The 17,968-nt window shown below is 37.0% G+C and overlaps 1 protein-coding gene across 2 annotated transcripts in view; it reads right to left on the minus strand.

Annotated features, from left to right (window-relative positions):
- Window positions 1-693: 693 nt before the first annotated feature.
- loxl1 (lysyl oxidase-like 1) overlaps window positions 694-17,968 on the minus strand; it is a 28,976-nt gene continuing 11,701 nt past the window's right edge. The window contains exons 3-9 of one of the 2 annotated variants that reach the window (XM_056477953.1): window positions 17,567-17,675; window positions 16,778-16,915; window positions 13,720-13,876; window positions 11,773-11,868; window positions 6,705-6,820; window positions 6,589-6,621; window positions 694-6,517 (exon numbers count right to left, since the gene is read on the minus strand). In XM_056477953.1, the coding sequence (XP_056333928.1) occupies window positions 6,615-6,621; window positions 6,705-6,820; window positions 11,773-11,868; window positions 13,720-13,876; window positions 16,778-16,915; window positions 17,567-17,675 (623 nt within the window). In that variant the 3' untranslated portion in view covers window positions 694-6,517; window positions 6,589-6,614. Of the gene's footprint in view, window positions 6,622-6,704; window positions 6,821-11,772; window positions 11,869-13,719; window positions 13,877-16,777; window positions 16,916-17,566; window positions 17,676-17,968 lie in introns of both variants that reach the window. The other variant, XM_056477952.1, reaches the window with a different exon arrangement.

A 17,968-nucleotide genomic window follows, 5' to 3' on the forward strand; every position in this document is an offset into this window, starting at 1 on the left:
AAAAAATCATACTCAAGTGGTTCTTAACTAAAGTTTAGATCATTATTATTAACTACTGGCCTATTGCATGCATATTACTAAGATATTAACTGTTCATAAGGTATGATCTTATTCTGTATGCCGAATCCTACCCAAAACCTAAACCCAATGCCTAGACAGTTGTCATTAGCTTACATAAAATCTCATTCACATTATAAAGGTTTCATAACAGTCTTATGAATGCCCTTTCAAGTAAAATGATACCAAGAGTTCCTACTACTGGCTTAATTCTTAATCAAAATGTTGTTTTACTGCACCAAAACATGGGGCATATCCCGTCTGTGTGACATGGGAGAAAATAATCAGAATTGGGTCACTTGAACCATGCAGTGTAAATGCAGCCTATAACAGTGGCCATAAGCATGCATAATATCTCATTCATTTGTCATGTCAAGATTATAAAGGATTCATGGCAGTCTTATGAACGCCCCTTCAAGTAAAGTTTTACCAAGTGTTCATAATTTTTAATCAAAATGTTGTTTCGCTGCAGCAAAACTGCTGGCGCTTCAGTAAAGTGCAAACACAGATGGAAAACCTTTCCTAAAACTGTGCCACTTGAGCACTTTGATAAGCGTTTGAAGAAACTATTTATATTCCCACAGCTTTAATTGACTTTAGATAGTCTGAACTCAAAATAAAACACTTAAACAGCACTTTAAAAAGCTGGTATACGCTTCAGTCTTTATTTAAAGATCCAGTATGAACTCTTAAGACAGACGATTCGGAGCACAGACAATTAAAAAAAGCCACAATGATTGATACGTGCACCTGCGCTGAACCACAAAACCAGATCACAACCAGATGCAAATTAACCGTCGACTATAAACAACGTTACAATAATCATTTATACAGGGTATAAAGGGATACGATAAAACAGGGTCTGTTCTGCATTACATCTGGACCTGGATAATAGACAAAAACACTGTTCCCAGATCGTAGCATGAAATAAACAAACTGGGATTGATTTCAGGGTGAATGCATCAAAACACGCATTTCATCAACAACATATCCCACTAGCCTCGCAGAAAGCTTCATGTGTCGTATGCATTTATTGATATTGCGACATGTGATTTGTGTGTGAATTGCGGGTACATCTCAAGCATGCTCCATTCATTTATCTTAATGTACAACAAATGTGTAGTTTACAGTAAACTGAATGGATTACTAATGTAAAAGAATGCCTAAATGTGATAGGAAGCATGTGATTTTGTTACTTATTGTTGTTTAACTTATTGTTAAATGTTTTAAAGTTGACATTTTTCACAATTTTGTGCTTTATCACAATAAAATGAATCTGTTATTAATGTAAAATAATGTAAAATGCTTAAATGTGATGGGGAATGTTTGATTCTGTTACTAATTGTTGCTTATTGTTCAACTTTTAAAACAATAACAGAGCACATCAAACCTCACACCAGACTCCACATAACGTGTCTAAAAGGCATCATATTATTGTTTTTAGAGTGAATTGACTGAAATATCACAGTAACAGAGTTGACATAATGAATCTACTATTGGTTTGTCCTAAACGTTTAGCCCAAATGAATGAGAGAAGAGTAACGACACGCCTCAATACCTTCAAGAGTTTCCTCCACAGTCCAAACACATGCGTTATAGGGGAATCGATGAACTAAATTGGCCGTAGTGTATGAGTGTGTGTGTGAATGAGTGTGTATGGGTGTTTCCCAGTACTTGGTAGTGGCTGGAAGGGCATCCGCTGTGTAAAACATATGCTGGAATAGTTGGTGGTTCATTCCGCTGTGGCGACCCCTGATAAATAAGGGACTAAGCTGAAGGAAGGAAAATAAAGTTTATCTTGGAGGTGCAAAATGTACCCGCAGGTCTAGAATCCCCAATATACTGTAAACAGGAGGATGGATGTTGGTCATGTCCGGCCGGCTCTTCAAGTGTAGTGTAATAAGGAGCTGTATTTTTCTCTCTTTACGAGGTAGGTACGGATGGTATTATGTTCGTCAGTAACATCAAGTTATGCAATGTTAGTTTTGCAACAGTAGTATCATCTAAATCAGTTTCCCATTTAACAAATCAAGACATTAACCTTAATTTCAGATATAAGAACAGAAAAAAATGCTTTTCTTAGAGTTTTTGTCTTGTTTCTAGTCCAAATATCTAAAAAAAAACCTTAAATCAAAAAGCATTTTCTAGACAAGCACAAAATATTGTCTTGTTTTCTGAAATAATGAGTCAAAATTAAGTAAATAATCTGTACTAAAAATAAACTTATTAAAAAAAAAACTAGTTTATTTTGCTTACCCCATTAGCAGATTATTTAGCTCATTTTAAGGAAATACTCACTTAATTTTGACTCATTATTTCCAAAAATAATTAGCTTGTCTATAAAATGCTTTTTGATTTAAGCAGTTTTTGATATTTGGACTAGAAACAAGGCAAAAAGTTTGAGTTTCTGGAGCGTAACACAGCAGGTACAGCATTTCCCTCCAGCACAGTACATAAGAACACTTGGTATGATTACATTGTGATAAAGTAAAGCCATTTTAACCTAGCTAAAGACATGCATTGATGGGTTAACTGGGTGATATGAAGCGTAAACCTGTGGTAGCTGACCAGTGTTGGTGGATAAAGAGAATATAGATGCGTTCTAATCTAGACGTCAGTGAACACACAGTACTAATCTCACAACAGAAGGAATAATCCAGGGTTCAGTATTAGATTAGATCAGAACTCAACTTTTACAACAGAACATCTCAAATGGAGTGGGTTTGACTTGCACGGAATACAAGAACTGGTTCAAATCGTCATTAATGTAATGTAAAATGCTTTGCATGAAAGACCACTGCAAATGTAAATACTGCTGATTACAACAGAAAATAAAAATGTGACCTTCCTTTTAGTAATATTAATTATAGTAATTATAAAAGCCATGCATGCACATGCAGGCTCGTAGCCGGGGGGTGGGGGGTTCCAGAAGACCCACCTCTTACTGACAAAGGTCCAGAATTTGTCCCATACATGAGCTCATTTGTCCTATTTTGACTGCTATGCCATCATATATAGTGAAAATAACACATCAAAAAAGGGTTTAAGAGCAAGTGGAGTCCTCTCTTGGCTGTCGCTTCGGCAGGACTTCAGCTCATCAGTTTTGGCTAATGCTAACAAATATTTAGATTTTTACAAGCTGACGTAAGATAGGTCATCTTTCGCTATTGTTTTTAAATAGAGAAAACATTTTACAAGTAACTTTTCATCTAAATGTTGGACCTTATTCTTGAAACCAAAAAAATAAAAAGGTGTGAAGCACCAAAAGCGCACTATATTAAAATGAATTTGAGTACTATTTTGGATATTGTTGTTATCCATGAGTTTTCAAATGTACTTTTTTACAAGAGATGCTAGAAAAATCGTGAAGCTCTACATTATTATTGTTATGCTTTCATACATTTTTTATTCAAATTGCCAAATAGTGACTGAGGAAAGTCGAATGTGCTGGCCAGATTTTTATTTGCCTAATAAATGACAATAGGCCACAGTTTTTAATTTAAAAACTTTAACAGGTTCCTATTTTTTTTCTTATTATATGTAATACATTTGTATTTAAAAAATAAGTAATTTTCATATTTCTTTATATTTATTATATTTATTTATATTTATTCTTTATTTCTTTACAAGTCTTTAGGATATATTTTTGATACATCAAAAAGTGTGGTTATTATGACCATCCGACAAACTAATCCAGCTAAAATAGTGCTTAAAATGTCACTAAAATGGCGTATTTAGGTCTCTAAATTAAATAGAAAATGAGACGTATGACTGCAAAAACATCCACTTTTTGAGAAAAAAGAACCACCCCTTTGCTGGCTACGGGCCTGACATGAAAAAAATACATCAAATTATAGTAAATAATAGGGTTTTTGAACCATACTATAGTAAAGTGTACTATACTGTGTATGTTAAAGCATTTACAACTCTTTAATGAATGATCCAGCGTAGTGTAGTATTAACTATAGTGAACTATAATAAATAATGTAGTATACTTTAGTTTCATTACAGTAAACTGTGGTGTGTTATGGAATAATGTACCTTACAGTTTTAGAAAACTACAGTACTGGGTCATTTGTTTATATTACCATAGTCGTTGTGTTACCATAGCAAGTGTAGAATCACCACATGTGATCAATTACTATAGTTGTTGTGTTACCATAGCAACTGTAGAATCAACACAACAGATAAATTACTATAGTTGTTGGGTTACCATAGCAACTGTAGAATCACCACAACAGATTAATTATTATAGTCCTTGTGTTACCATAGCAACTGTAGAATTACCACAACAGATGAATTACTATAGTGGTTGTGTTACCATAGCAACTGTAGAATCACCACAGCAGATTAATTATTATAGTCGTTGTGTTACCATAGCAACTGTAGAATCACCACAGCAGATCAATTACTATAGTTGTTGTGTTACCATAGCAACTGTAGAATCACCACAACAGATCAACTACTATAGTCGTTGTGTCAGAATAGCAACTGTAGAATCACCACAGCAGATCAACTACTATAGTTGATGAGTTACCATAGCAACTGTAGAATCACCACAGCAGATCAACTACTATAGTTGATGAGTTACCATAGCAACTGTAGAATCACCATAACAGATCAATTACTATAATCATTGTGTTACCATAGCAACAATAGAATTCCCACAGCAGATTATTTAAAGTACTTCACTATAGCATGGTTCAAAAACACTGTAGTATTTACTATAAATTACTATAGTATTTTTTTTCATACGGGCATGTGGTAACACTGAAGGACATTGGAGTTAAAAGGAGAGTTCACACAAAAAAAGAAAATCCTTTAATAAAAATACCCCCCTTAACCTTTACTTAGATTAGCATCTGTTAGCTTATTGCATATGTTAGCTTATTGCTAGCACGTTTAAGAAGTTGGTGGCATGTTTCTGGAATGATAGCTTGTTAAAAGTATTTGGGTACATGTTTTAGCACTTAAGTTTGACATTTTGACAAGATGCTACCAAACTTCAGGACACTGTTGCTCATGTTAGTATTTGTTGAATGTATTAGCATTCTTTTTTAGCGGTTGTGTCAAGCTACTTAACAAAGTGCTAATGTTTTCATAAGAAAGTTATCACTTTGACTTCTCTTTCAAGTTTCCAACATGTTTGAACACATTGCTAATCTGTTTTAAGCTGTTGTAAATGGTTGGGATGATGCTAACATGTTTTAATAAAGTGATGTTTTGACATGGAGCTAGCAAATTTTAAGTTGATAACCCATTTTAACACACTGCTAAGTGATGAAAGTTAGGAAGTTATTCATATATTTTAGGAAATTGTTGCCATATTTTTTGTCATATTGCTAACATGTTTTAGCATTCTGCTAACATGTTTTATGTAAGCTAACATCTTTTTGTAGCAGTTCTGTCAAGTTACTAGCATGTTTAATAAGGTGCTAATGTTTTTATAAGAAAGTTTGCACACTTTGACTTCTCTTAGTTACATGTTTGAATTTATTGCTAATCTGTTTTAAGCAGTTAATAATGGTTGGAAGATGCTAACATGTTTTAATAAAATTGGGATTTGATAACTCATTTTAACACATTGCTAAGTGACGAAAGTTAGGAAGTTATTCATATATTTTTAAGAAATTGTTGGCATATTTTTTCATATTGCTGACATGTTTTAGCACTCTGCTAACATGTTTTAATGTTGCTAATAGGCTTTATGAAGTAGTTTGCATGTTTTGTTCATTACCATGTTTAAATCCTCTGCTAGCACGTTTTTAGCATGACAAGACGCTATCAAACTTTACCTGCTAACATGTTTTAACACATTGCCAGCCTGTTTAGTTAGTCATACCATATTAGTGCAAGCAGTTTTGTCAAATTGCTAGCATGTTTTTGATGCATTGGTAACATGTTTTAACATTCTGCTGACACGTTTTAAGAAAGTTAGCATAATTGGACATGGTGTAAGTACAATCATCTCGATAAACAGCTTCCAGCTTTTGGATTCAGGGCTTTTGTTTTCAGTGTGCTTTTATCCTAAATCCATTTATTTTTACTTAGTTAGCTGCATGATGACTGACATAACTGCTCCAGTAGGCCTTAATTCAGTGCCACAGACAAAGAGAGAGACTTGGGTAAAAAGAGCATTGTTTCCAGTTGCTGGTTTTCCTGATCTAAATTACAGAATTGCAGGTCAATAGTGCCATACGTGCTCTCACTTTGCATTCCAGCGATGAAACCCACTTAAAAAGTGCAGGAATTAGACTTAATTGAGGGCAGTGAGTGTGTGTTTTTATGAAAAAGCAGGGTTAATGGGGTGCCTGGAAAGAAAATAGACATTACTCTGCTATGTGCTGTGAAGTATGGGATTCCTCAGTGTGTGTGTATGTGTGTGTGTGTGTGTGTGTGTGCTTGTTCTTCTTGGCACGAACTGAACTCAGGTTCACAAGAACAGCACACGAATGGGAGCCTGGACAAAAACAATAAACGATCACAGCGACATCAGGAATTCCATTCACATTGCAATAGAACAGCGCTTACATGGACATTCATCCACATCTGACACATCATGACCTGTAAGAGCAGAAGAAAGAGCAATAATAGTCTTTATTACTGACGTTGGCCAATTATCATCTAGCAAAGTGATAGGTACTCACTGGGAGATTTTGCAGTTTGTGGTCTTGGCGTAGCGCCCTGTGTAGTGGATATTGCACCTCACTATATTGTTGGTAAAGTCCGACTCAAGCACCAAGTACTTTGGATTAACCTGAAGCTGGAATGGAGAGAGAATTTAAACATTCAATGCTGTGAAAAAGTATGTGCACCCCATGAAATATATTTGTGGTCATGTTGTGGATGGCATTGATGATTGTAGGTGGTATAAAATCAATATTAAAATTTCATTTTACATTACATATTTACATTTCAATTACATGTTTTCAAGTAGGGCAGCAAAATATAAAGTTTCAGCATTGATATCGCAATATTGCGCGATGCTGATTTTATACTTTGGGATTATCGGTGAGTGATTTTCTGTCTGTTTTTAAGGCCTGTGACTATGCATTTGGGAAATTAAGTTGTATAGTTTGTAACTTTAATAAAGATCCATTTTATTGAATTATTTATCAAATTAAAGCTGTATACAGGATCATTTTACATTAGTTTATTTAATTTTTGTATATGAATACTGTTAGACTCCTATTTTTGCTTGCTCACTTATACTACTTTTAATTTGCTTGTTATATTTTATGCATGATCAATCTAAATTAATGCGTTCATTCCAAATAGAGATACTGAAGTCATCTGGTAAAATTGTATTTATATCACATCATATATCACAGAAAAACGAAATATCACAATGCCAGATTTTTCCAACATCGTGCAGCCCTATTTTCAAGCAAGCAGAATTGTGAATTCCTGTGAAACTGGCTGAAATGATCAATAATGGAAGTTGCTGGTTAGAAGAAAACTCTTTTTTTCCTGTCTAGTTTGTGCCTTTAAAACAGCAGACGACACTTGCAGGAGCACACACTGTCCATGTGATCTTGTGTTCAGATTCCTGATGTTTGGTGTCTTGTGAGTCAGTTCTGGGAGTCATTTAACTGAATTATTTTGATGATAAACTTTGCCTCGGGCATTTCAGAAGCACTAAAACAACATGTGAGATGCTTTGATTGAGATCAGTCCACTGGTTAGTCCAGTTATCCAGTTTGTTCAGCCAAAATCACACGAGGTCTCGTGCACCAAGGAATTTATTTGATAAATGTATTATTAATCTATTATGCTCACTTCACTTAAAAAAGTTCACCTACACTATGCATTTATTTTTTTATGCGCATCTTGCCATTTGAATCCAGTGGATTTTATTTGTTTATTTTTATATATATTTTTAATTTACAATAGAATGAAAATCTGCATATGCAAACGCTGTAAAATATCCATATATTAGCAGTTTTGCATATTTTGTGACTCATGTTTTTATTTTTCCTGTTTATTTATGCTTTTAAATTGCATTATGGTCTCTTAATCTTTCTTCCAACATCTGTCAACCTTGAAAAGTTGTAAAAAGTGACTTTTCTGAGCATTATTATTTGCAGTACTATATTGTCTGGGTTGGTGTTGTGTATTACCAGCCTGATCTCACGAGAAAACGTAAGTATTTTACGTTTTGTCAGTTTAGTGGATAATTTGTACGAATTCGTATGAGTTCAGTCGTACGAAATTATACGATTTTAAAAAGGAGGCGTGGCACCTAACCCCACCCTTAAACCCAACCGTCATTGGAGGATGAGCAAATCGTACGAAAATGTACGAATTAGATCATACGAATTCATACGAATTAGCCACTAAATCAAAAAGTTACGAATTGCCGTGAGATTGTGTTGGTATTACACTACAGAAACCTTGTAATAAACTGCAGCACATGCAGACTGCAGACTTATTTCTCTACATATTATTTCTTATATTATTTCAAACCACTAAAATGTCAATAAAAGTCACGTCGGTAAACTGTAGAGTTGAATTATCAACATCAAAATTCACAACCGCAAACAAATGGGAAATATATAGGAGAATCAGTTTTATTGCCAAGTGTGCTTCACACACACACAAGGAATTTGTTTTGGCTACAGAAACTTCCAGTGTACATAAAGTGACAAGTGACAACACAAAATAAATATGGAAAAAAGACAATAAACATTAAACAGAGATGCAGTTAGTCCAAAAATCTGGATGTTGAATTGTGTGTACAGATTTGTTATAAATATAAAGGTTATAAGGTGCTGTGTACAAATACGTATGGAGAAGGTATTGCATTGTATATTGATATAAGGTGCTGTGTACAAGTGCGAATGAGAAAGTATTGCACATATTTATTGCACAGTAGGGGAATATTTAACTGTTCATGAGGTAGATGGCTTGAGGAAAGAATTATTAATTAACAGATATTTTACAATATAATGCCTATGAGTGTAAAATACAGACTCTCATGCTACTGATTGGATCATTAATTATTAATATGCATGCCCCCAGCAGTGTTTGATTGGCCACAACATTTACTAGTGAGATTACAACAATGTCAGATTTTATATAGATCTAATGCAGCTTACTTTATTTTTGGGAGTCTTATTATGGAAATGGGTCAACTTTGGGTTAAACTAATACAACAGGCACAAACAGCTCGTCAGATTACAAAATTTGTGAAAGACTGATTATAGGTTTATTCAGCGCCCTTCAGGTCTGTTGAACAGTGTATTGTGAAATTTGCCACGTATGTTTGTAATGAGAAACACAGAGACTGATAAAACAAGAAATTTCAGTATGGCCATTAATGCCGTCCCATTGCACTCATGTAAATTTGCAATCACATGATCAGTTAACAAAATTATATGACTTCTAGATTTATTCAGTAAATGTGTTTTCATTGTAGTTCATGCACAATTTAATGTGCAATTTCAACATTTATGCACATCTTTGCATTTCCATTAAAGGGCACCTATGGTGAAAAATCTACTTTTCCAGCTGTTTGGACAGACATATGTGCATGTATGGTGTATAGACCGTCATATTGGGGTGATATAAACACACCCAGTGCTTTTTTTAATTTAACAACATAAAAACGGTGGACCAATTGGAGCTGTTTTCAAACCGACCGCAACTTTACGTAGGAGTGCGGTCTCCCCGCCCACCAATATTGATTGACAGGCGCGTCATCATATCCTCAGTTTGTTGATTCACGTCCGCCATTTTCAGCGTGAGTGGAAGCGATATCACTAAAGGAACACCCTAGCTCTATTTTTAGATGCAAGGCTCATTGGGCTCAACACAAGATCAATATTCTCCACATTATCGCTCTAATCGGAATTATTGGTTGTATCTTTAGGTAGGTTTGTAAACATGTGTACTTCTCATTGAGTCTACCTTATACTTCAGCCGTTTGTATTTCTCGTGATCACAGAAGCTCCCTGTGATCTTAACTAGGTGCAGCTGTACCTGACGCTGTGCCATGCATTTTAGACATCTAAACATAGGTTTCTATCAGGGTACACACAACAGCGCGACGATTCGGGACACTTCATGTTTCTGCCACGCCACAGAGAGTGTCTGGTGTGCCGTGTCGCGGCTTCGAGCGGCGCATCCCGTGCCTCAGTCAAAGTTAATTCAGTGTGCGTGGTTATTAGTTTCTGTGTACAAGCTTGGTACTTGAAACTAGCACACAGTTGGCTGTAAAACTGTACAAAGACACAAATGATTTTGTACTCTCTGCTTGGTCTGTGTCAGAGTCGTACATGTACGACTGATTGCTGATCCTCTCACTCCTTCTCTCAGTCTGCCTGTCTCTGTTGCAAACGCCGAGCAGGTGAGCTCATGGCCCCGCCCCCTTGTTACGTTGGGCGGTAAGCCGAAACTAATTTACATGTGAAGCAACACACCCCTAAATCAGCGAGCTGTGGACACGCCCCCAACATGACACTTTTTAACACATTATAATAAAACAATCTGAACTGTGTTTTAAACTGAAGCTAAACTGGCACACTCAGAAGAACCATAATATTAATATTAAATCATAAAAAAGAGGTAAACAATGTGCCCTTTAAGCATTTTTGTATATTGCAAAATGCACATAAAAATATCTGCACAATAATCTGCCAATGGAGTGAGAGAAATAAACTTGTCAAAAGGAAAAACAAGATAATTCTGCTTCCCGCATTGGCAGATTATTGTTTCTTGTTTTAAGGAAAAACTCATGTCCTAATATTGACTCTTTAAAACAAGATCGTTTTTGCTTGTCTATAAAATGCTTCTTGATATCAGAATTTTTAGATATTTGGAGAAACAAACCAAAACCCGAGCACTTGCAGATGCATTTTTCCTAACTCCAATGAGAGAAATCTTGTATCTAACACAGGCAAGCAGAAAATGACACGTCTCACTAAAGTTTTGCCAGGAGTTGTTATTTGATGTGCATTAAACGCTGTTGTCCAACTCGTCTGTATAATATTGATGATGTTGGGTAATGAGTTGGGTTTGCTCCCGCTGCGAACCGTACACCCTGTGCTCATAAATAAGACAGATACAGGCATGCCTCGCTGTTTCTTCAAGCACATCCTAGACTCTCACTTTCTGACCCTTAGCAAAACAACAGCACAATAGCTGAAGCACAGCTGTGTTAAAAGAGGTCACCGCTACCTTCTGCTCCGGGGCTAAACTCAGATATCTTTCCATTGCATTGCTGGAGGATTGAATTTTGAGCTGGATCTGCTGGGAGAATCCATACTGCAAAAAGTCTTACTTAGAGATTTTGTCTTGTTTCTGATCCAAATGTCTAAAACTTCTGAAATCAAGAAGCATTTTCTAGACAAGCAAAATATATAGTCTTGTGTTCAGAAATAATGAGTCAAAATTAAGAGTTTTTATCTTAAAACAAGCAAAATAATCTGACAATGGAGGAAGCAGAAGAATCTTGTTTTAATTTTGACATACGATTATTTAGCTTCCCCCATTGGCAGATTACTTTGCTTGTTTTAAGAAAAAAGCATGTCATATTTTGGCATGTTATTTCTGAAAACAAGACGATATGTTTTGCGTTTCTAGAAAAAGCTCCTTGATTTAAGAATATTCAGATATTTAGACTAGAAACAAGTCAAAAACTCAAAGCTTTTTTTGCATTGTAGGGTGAAACAGGAGGAGGAGTGTAAGTGTTGTGTACTTCTTTGAGAATGTTACCTTGAGTATATAGTTTCCTGGCTGAACATCAGTGATGTCAATCCATTGACAATCGATATCTGCATTGTATGTGTCGTAGCAACCAGGACTGAGACCCTGGAGAATTAAAACCAGTGAAAATGTTTAGTATAATACAATGGCTAATAATTGGATTTTTTTAAAAGCATAAACATATAGCAAACCACTGTGATAAAATTAAGCATGAAAATAATTGTATAAATCAGCAGTCCTCAGAGTTTGTGCCACATGAACGCAAAATGACTCCATATGAGATCTCACTTTGGTGTGAGTTTCCCCCTTAACCTCCTAGGGCTTAGTGGGCACATAGGTGGACAGCACATTTGAGCTCTTATGTCTTATATTTTGTTACAGAAATGCAGTGTCATCCTGCAACTGTTTTGCAGCATATGAAATGTCCCAAACACTATTTTTAACTGTCCAAAATGGGCAAAAAATGTTGTTTTTACTCTCTGATAGTCAAAAAATTTTCAAAAGATATGTGTGAATGTGTTATTAATGCATTAAAAACAGTCAAGAAAAAAACGCTGTTTTCAAGGCGGAAATTAAGAGTTTTTCATTCTATTACACAAAGACTTTATTGTGTTTTATGGAAATTTGGACCGCAAGTCCACATATATGGACATCATTGTTCTCTAAAAGTACATCATATCCAAAGATGATATTTAGATTTTATTCCAATAAGCCCAAATAGCAAAGAGAAATAAAAAAATGCATGTAAAAAAACAGCTTGGGCCTTAAGAGGTTGAGAATATGTCTATATTGGTGCAATTATTCATTAATTTCCCTTATTTATCAGGGTTCGCCACAGTGGAATGAACCGCCAACTATTCCAGCTTATGTTTTTCACAGCGGATGTCATTCCAGCTGCAACCCAGTACTGGAAAACACCCATACACACTCATTCGCACGCGCACACACACATATTCATACATTACAGCCAATTTAGTTCATCACTTCCCCTATAGCGCATGTGTTTGGACTGTGGGGGAAACCATACCGGTGCACATCTTTATCTGATTCAGTTACTCTAGCATGAGTGGGAAACAAACTTCTCTCACTATAATGGTGAGCTTGTTGTACAGTTTGTTTCAGTTCGTTGTTGCAGGCATTTGTGATATAGATGCAATTTCATGTTCATACAAACCAAAATACATCCCATAACATCCCTTCCTGTGAAAAAATATATATTATAGGGGACCTATTATGCAAAAATCACCCTTATAAAGGGATGTGTGTCAGCAGTGTGTGAATATCTCCAGCCTCTACTGATTAAACATGAATTAATTGTGTTTTTATATTCAGACTTGATGAATGAAGCACTTTGATTGACATTCTCCCTTTGTACGTGTCATCAGAGAGGAAGAGCCCCGCCCACTAGTGCCCATCACTCCCTCATTAGCATAAACAGCAGCCCTGAGTGAGAAGCAGCCGTCTGTCTATTAGCCATTAGAGTGTTTGAGCTGCTGAAGATAATGTCAGCATAGACTAAGAGGATTATAGATGTGGAGTTTTAGATGAACAGAGACAGGAGCGACATAGACTGACAGAAGCATGAAGCACACACTCACACTGAAGCACACATGCACACCACTGACAGCACACACACTGCTGTTTTATATCTGTCACTATGCTGATGCATCTGTAGCTCCGCCCTCTTCTTAAAAATCTCATTTGCATTTAAAGCGACAGTCACCAAAACACCACGATTAGGATCAAAGCCTGAAAGGGTCAGTTTATAGACTTATAAAAATATTTGTGTGGTATTTTCTGCTGAAACTTCACTACACACTCTAGAAACATCATGTAAAAAACGGGCATAATAGGTCTCCTTTAATACAAACACCAGTCTGTATGTAAAAGGTTGCAGACCGCTGGTATAAATAACTAAAATAATAAATGCGATTAGCAGCATCAGATGATACTGACCTGTGTGTGTGCAGTGCAGGCGTATCTCTTCAGATGGCCGAAGTCGCAGGTCGTGTCCTCCAGACAGAAACTGGCTTTGTGTCCCTCCGCCACTTTTCGGCCACTGCTGACCTCCAGCAGATCATAGTGACTGAACTCGTCCATACTGTGGTAGTGCCTGATGGAGACAAGAGACATTTGACATGAGACACAGATGAAGTTTTTTTTCAAATATTCCCCAAATGATGTTGAACAGATTCAGGAATTTCTCTTCTAATGTTTGTTCTTCTGGAGAAAGTCTTATTTGTTTTATTTCAGCTAGAATAAAAGCAGTTTTTAATAGTTTTAAAGCCATTTTAAGGTCAATATTATTAGCCCCCTTCAGCAATATTAGTTTTGGATTGTCTCCAGAACAAACCACTGTTATACAATGACTAAAAGATAAAGTAATTAGTATTTTATCATTTATGCTAATTAAAATGTTATTTTTTTACATTTATGAATAGTTTTTGTTAATATTTGTTAAATGTTTTGTTTTTAATTTAAAAAAGATTTGTTTATTTTTTGTTTATGAGAAATTCTGCTTTTGCTAACAAGACAACTATCATTATTTTACATTTATTTCAATGCTGTTTTATTTTAGTACGTATAAAAAAACCTGGTATCATTCAATCATTTTCTTTTGGCTTAGTCCCCTTTATTCATAAAGGGTTGCCACAGCGGAATGAACTGCCAACTATTCCAGCATATGTTTTACAAAGCGGATGCCCTTCCAGCTGCAACCCAGTACAGGGAAACACCCATACACACTCATACACTACGTTCAATTTAGTTAATCAATTCCCCTATAGCCCGTGTTTGGACTGCAGGGGAAACCGGAGCACCCGGAGGAAACCCACACCAACACAGAGAGAACATGCAAACTCCACACAGAAACACCAACTGACCCACCCGGGGCTCGAACCGGTGATCTTCTTGCTGTGTGCTAACCACTGAGCCACTGCATAGCCCAAGCATGCTGTCACCAAGTCAAATTGCAATATTGAGTTTTTTTGGAGCTTCAAGAGTTCACACTCAGCTGATGATTGATTATGAAGCTTGTTTGGCATGCTGTCCCGGGAGAGAGCCCTGAGCTCATAAGATCCTCGAGCCCGGGGCTCCCTCCCGTTTGCAGGGCGAGAGGGGAGTTTGAGCTCAGGTAGATCTGGAGAACTCCAGATCTCCCTGCTGCAGTAGCTAATGAACAGATAGTGATTGCTCTCAAGAGATAACTATTTACTTGGGGCATGTCTATGGTGCCCGTTTGGATCAGTCAATTAACTTAAGTTGCATGTTTTTAGATGGTGGAAGGAAACCAGGGGAAACCCACGTGAGCACGGGGAGAACGTGTAAACTCACAGAAACGTCGGCTGGCTTGGTAAGGACTAGAATCAGTGACGTTCTTGCTGTGAGGCAAAAGTGCTAACCACTGTGCCACCGTGCCACCCATTTAGAAAAGGAGGAGGAGTAGGGGTGGAAGGGGGGGATTCTTCAAAACAAAGATGGCTGTGATGTGGAACTGAGGGTGTTTATAGAGGCTTAGGAATCGTCTGATTGGTGAATCATAAATTGGATAATGCAGGACCGGCGCAAGCAATCATTAACACGAGATCCTCTCCAAATTAGTTTATAAATAAACTTCACTTCAGGAATTGTTTGACGATAAAGGATATAACTCAGTGTTTTGACCACACTTCATTATTATTGTTCATTTATTCCTTTTCTTAAGATTAGAACTGAATTTAGAAATAGTTTGGAAGCAAATCTTTGTGCTAAACAAACTAAATTATATATGTGGGCTAATGGATGTGTTCAGTGGAGTGAGTTTCCACCGTTTCCTTACTCCACCAAAGTAAAGGAGTAAAGGGTAAAAGTAAAGTAAAGAGAAAGTAAAGAGGCTGAATGGAGGAGGCTCGTTCTTTATCCTTGCGCTGCAGATGCTCTGTGTAAAAACTGAACACTTCACCAGTGAGAAAACCGTTAAACAAAGTCCAACATGTAAATAGCAAATGCACCATGGTGCTACACAACTGACTCTTAAAGGGAATGAGAGACGAGACTCTGATTGGTTTAATGCACATTATGCTCAAAACACAGCCAGAACTCATTAAGAGAATAGGCACAACCCTGTTAGACCATGCGCTGGGCCGCAGAGCGTATTTATCCATCCCCAAAATAGCAAAAGTGGATTCAGACATGCCCTTAATGCTTTTGCGCCATGAGCTTCAGACCTTGCACCTAGAACGTTAAAATTCTGAGAGCTTCCAGCAGAAGAAGAGATGTTTGGCCATGAAGAAGCTGATCTGTATTTGCTCACACACACATGCATCTCCACTTTGACATGTTTGATATGGAGTGGAGATTAAACGTGTCCTTGGCGGAGATGAATATCACGCAGATCACACACTGAGAGCTCTCAGAGGAGAAACGTTTATTTATTTACATGCATGCAAGCAGAACTCAAGCTGAGAAACTCACTGCTTTACTCTCGCCATCGTTTTCTGATGAAACCTGAAATGTTAAAACCTTACTACACTCAAATAATTACTTTTGCTGCTTGTTCGACTTATTTAAAATGAGTTTTAAATAGGCGACACGGTAGCTCAGTGGTTAGCACTGTGGCCTCACGGAAAGAAGGTAACTGGTTCCAGTCCCGGCTGGGTCAGTTGGCATTTCTGTTGCATGTGCTCCCCGTTTTGGCGTGGGTTTTCTCCGGTTTCCCACACAGTCCAAACACACGCGCTATAGGGAATAAGTGTGTGTGTGAATGAGTGTGTATGGGTGTTTCCCCAGTACTGGGTTGTGGCTGGAAGGGCTGTGTAAATCAAATGCCGGAATAGTTGACGATTCATTCCGCTGTGTGGTGACCCCTGATAAATAAGGATCTCGAAGGAAAATTTATGAAAAAACACAATTTTTTATGTTTTCTTGAGGATAACTTAATTATTTAATGTTCAATCTACTTAAATTTGTAGAAACAAGTTGGTTTGATAGATTTGTGTTGGGACGACATGAAGGAACTGTGTAGATCTGGACTCACTGATGGCAGCTGTGCCACTCCCAGGTGTGTCGCGGCCGGTTGGGCATGAAATCTGCCACACCCTGGTTCTTCACCCGCTGAGGGAAACGCAGCAGAACACGAACACTGTAGTCTGTGGTCTCAGCATCATAGGCAGAGCTGAGGAGAGAAGAAACAAAGCAGGAGTCATGAAAAAATCACACAACAACCTTAAAACCTTTATGCAATTCTGAGAGTGCCTCACACATGTGAGTGGGTTTGACAAACCACCTGTAGAAAACAGTATTTTCTCTGTTAAAAAACCCTCCCCTCTAACTTAAGCACTTAATTTTCTGAGCACAGTTTCTTTGTATAATTAACACTCTTTCTATGTCTTGCCTTCGTGTTGAATTGCTAAATGCCTCCTTAATTGTAAGTCGCTTGGACAAAACCGTCTGCTAAATGTAAATGAAACATGCTGGAAATACAGTGGATAAAATAAGTCTTAAACACTTCATGATTTTTCCTGATCAATATATTTCTAAACAGAAACGTGGTGAAAATTTCATTTTTAGAAGAATATGTTTTGTGAGAGAAAGGCTGATGCTTTTAATACTTTCTTTTTACTGTATATGTGAGATGAGCTCATAACAGCAGGCTGGAATTTATAGGATGTGACACCACCCTAACTTCTGCATCTGTCAGCCTGCTCATTGGCTGATTGCAGGCACTGGTGTAAACAGTTGTGAGGGTTACTGTGTAAATACAGCCTGTCTGGCTTTGTTTGGTGATAAACGGAAGAATAAAGGGTGTAGTGTTGAGATTTCTCACCTGGCCAAACATTTCTCCTCTGCAGCACAGCGTAAGGAGTACATATGGGCTCTCTGGACGTATGTGGAGGCCTGGACGTAATTCGGGTCAGGAACCAGGTCAGGCAAACCTAAAAGCAGGAGACACCATCAGAGTCTGTGTGATTTACAAGCCGTTGTCCTCATGGGGACCAGAAAATGCCCCTCAAAAAGTAAAAAATGACTGGTATTACTATACTTGTGGGCATTTGGAATAAACATTTGGAATATATATATATATATATATACAGAGAGAAAGAGAGAAAAAAATCAAGCTGAAGGAGAAAATACTTCATAATTGGCCTAAGCTGGTCTCTGAAAACCTTCTATTTGCTGCAAACAGATCAGTCAGAGAAGATCAAAAATGTCCAAGACCTCTAAACTG

Source organism: Danio aesculapii, chromosome 18 (genome assembly GCF_903798145.1).
Source record: "Danio aesculapii chromosome 18, fDanAes4.1, whole genome shotgun sequence".
In the NCBI taxonomy this organism is placed as follows: Eukaryota; Metazoa; Chordata; class Actinopteri; order Cypriniformes; family Danionidae; genus Danio; species Danio aesculapii.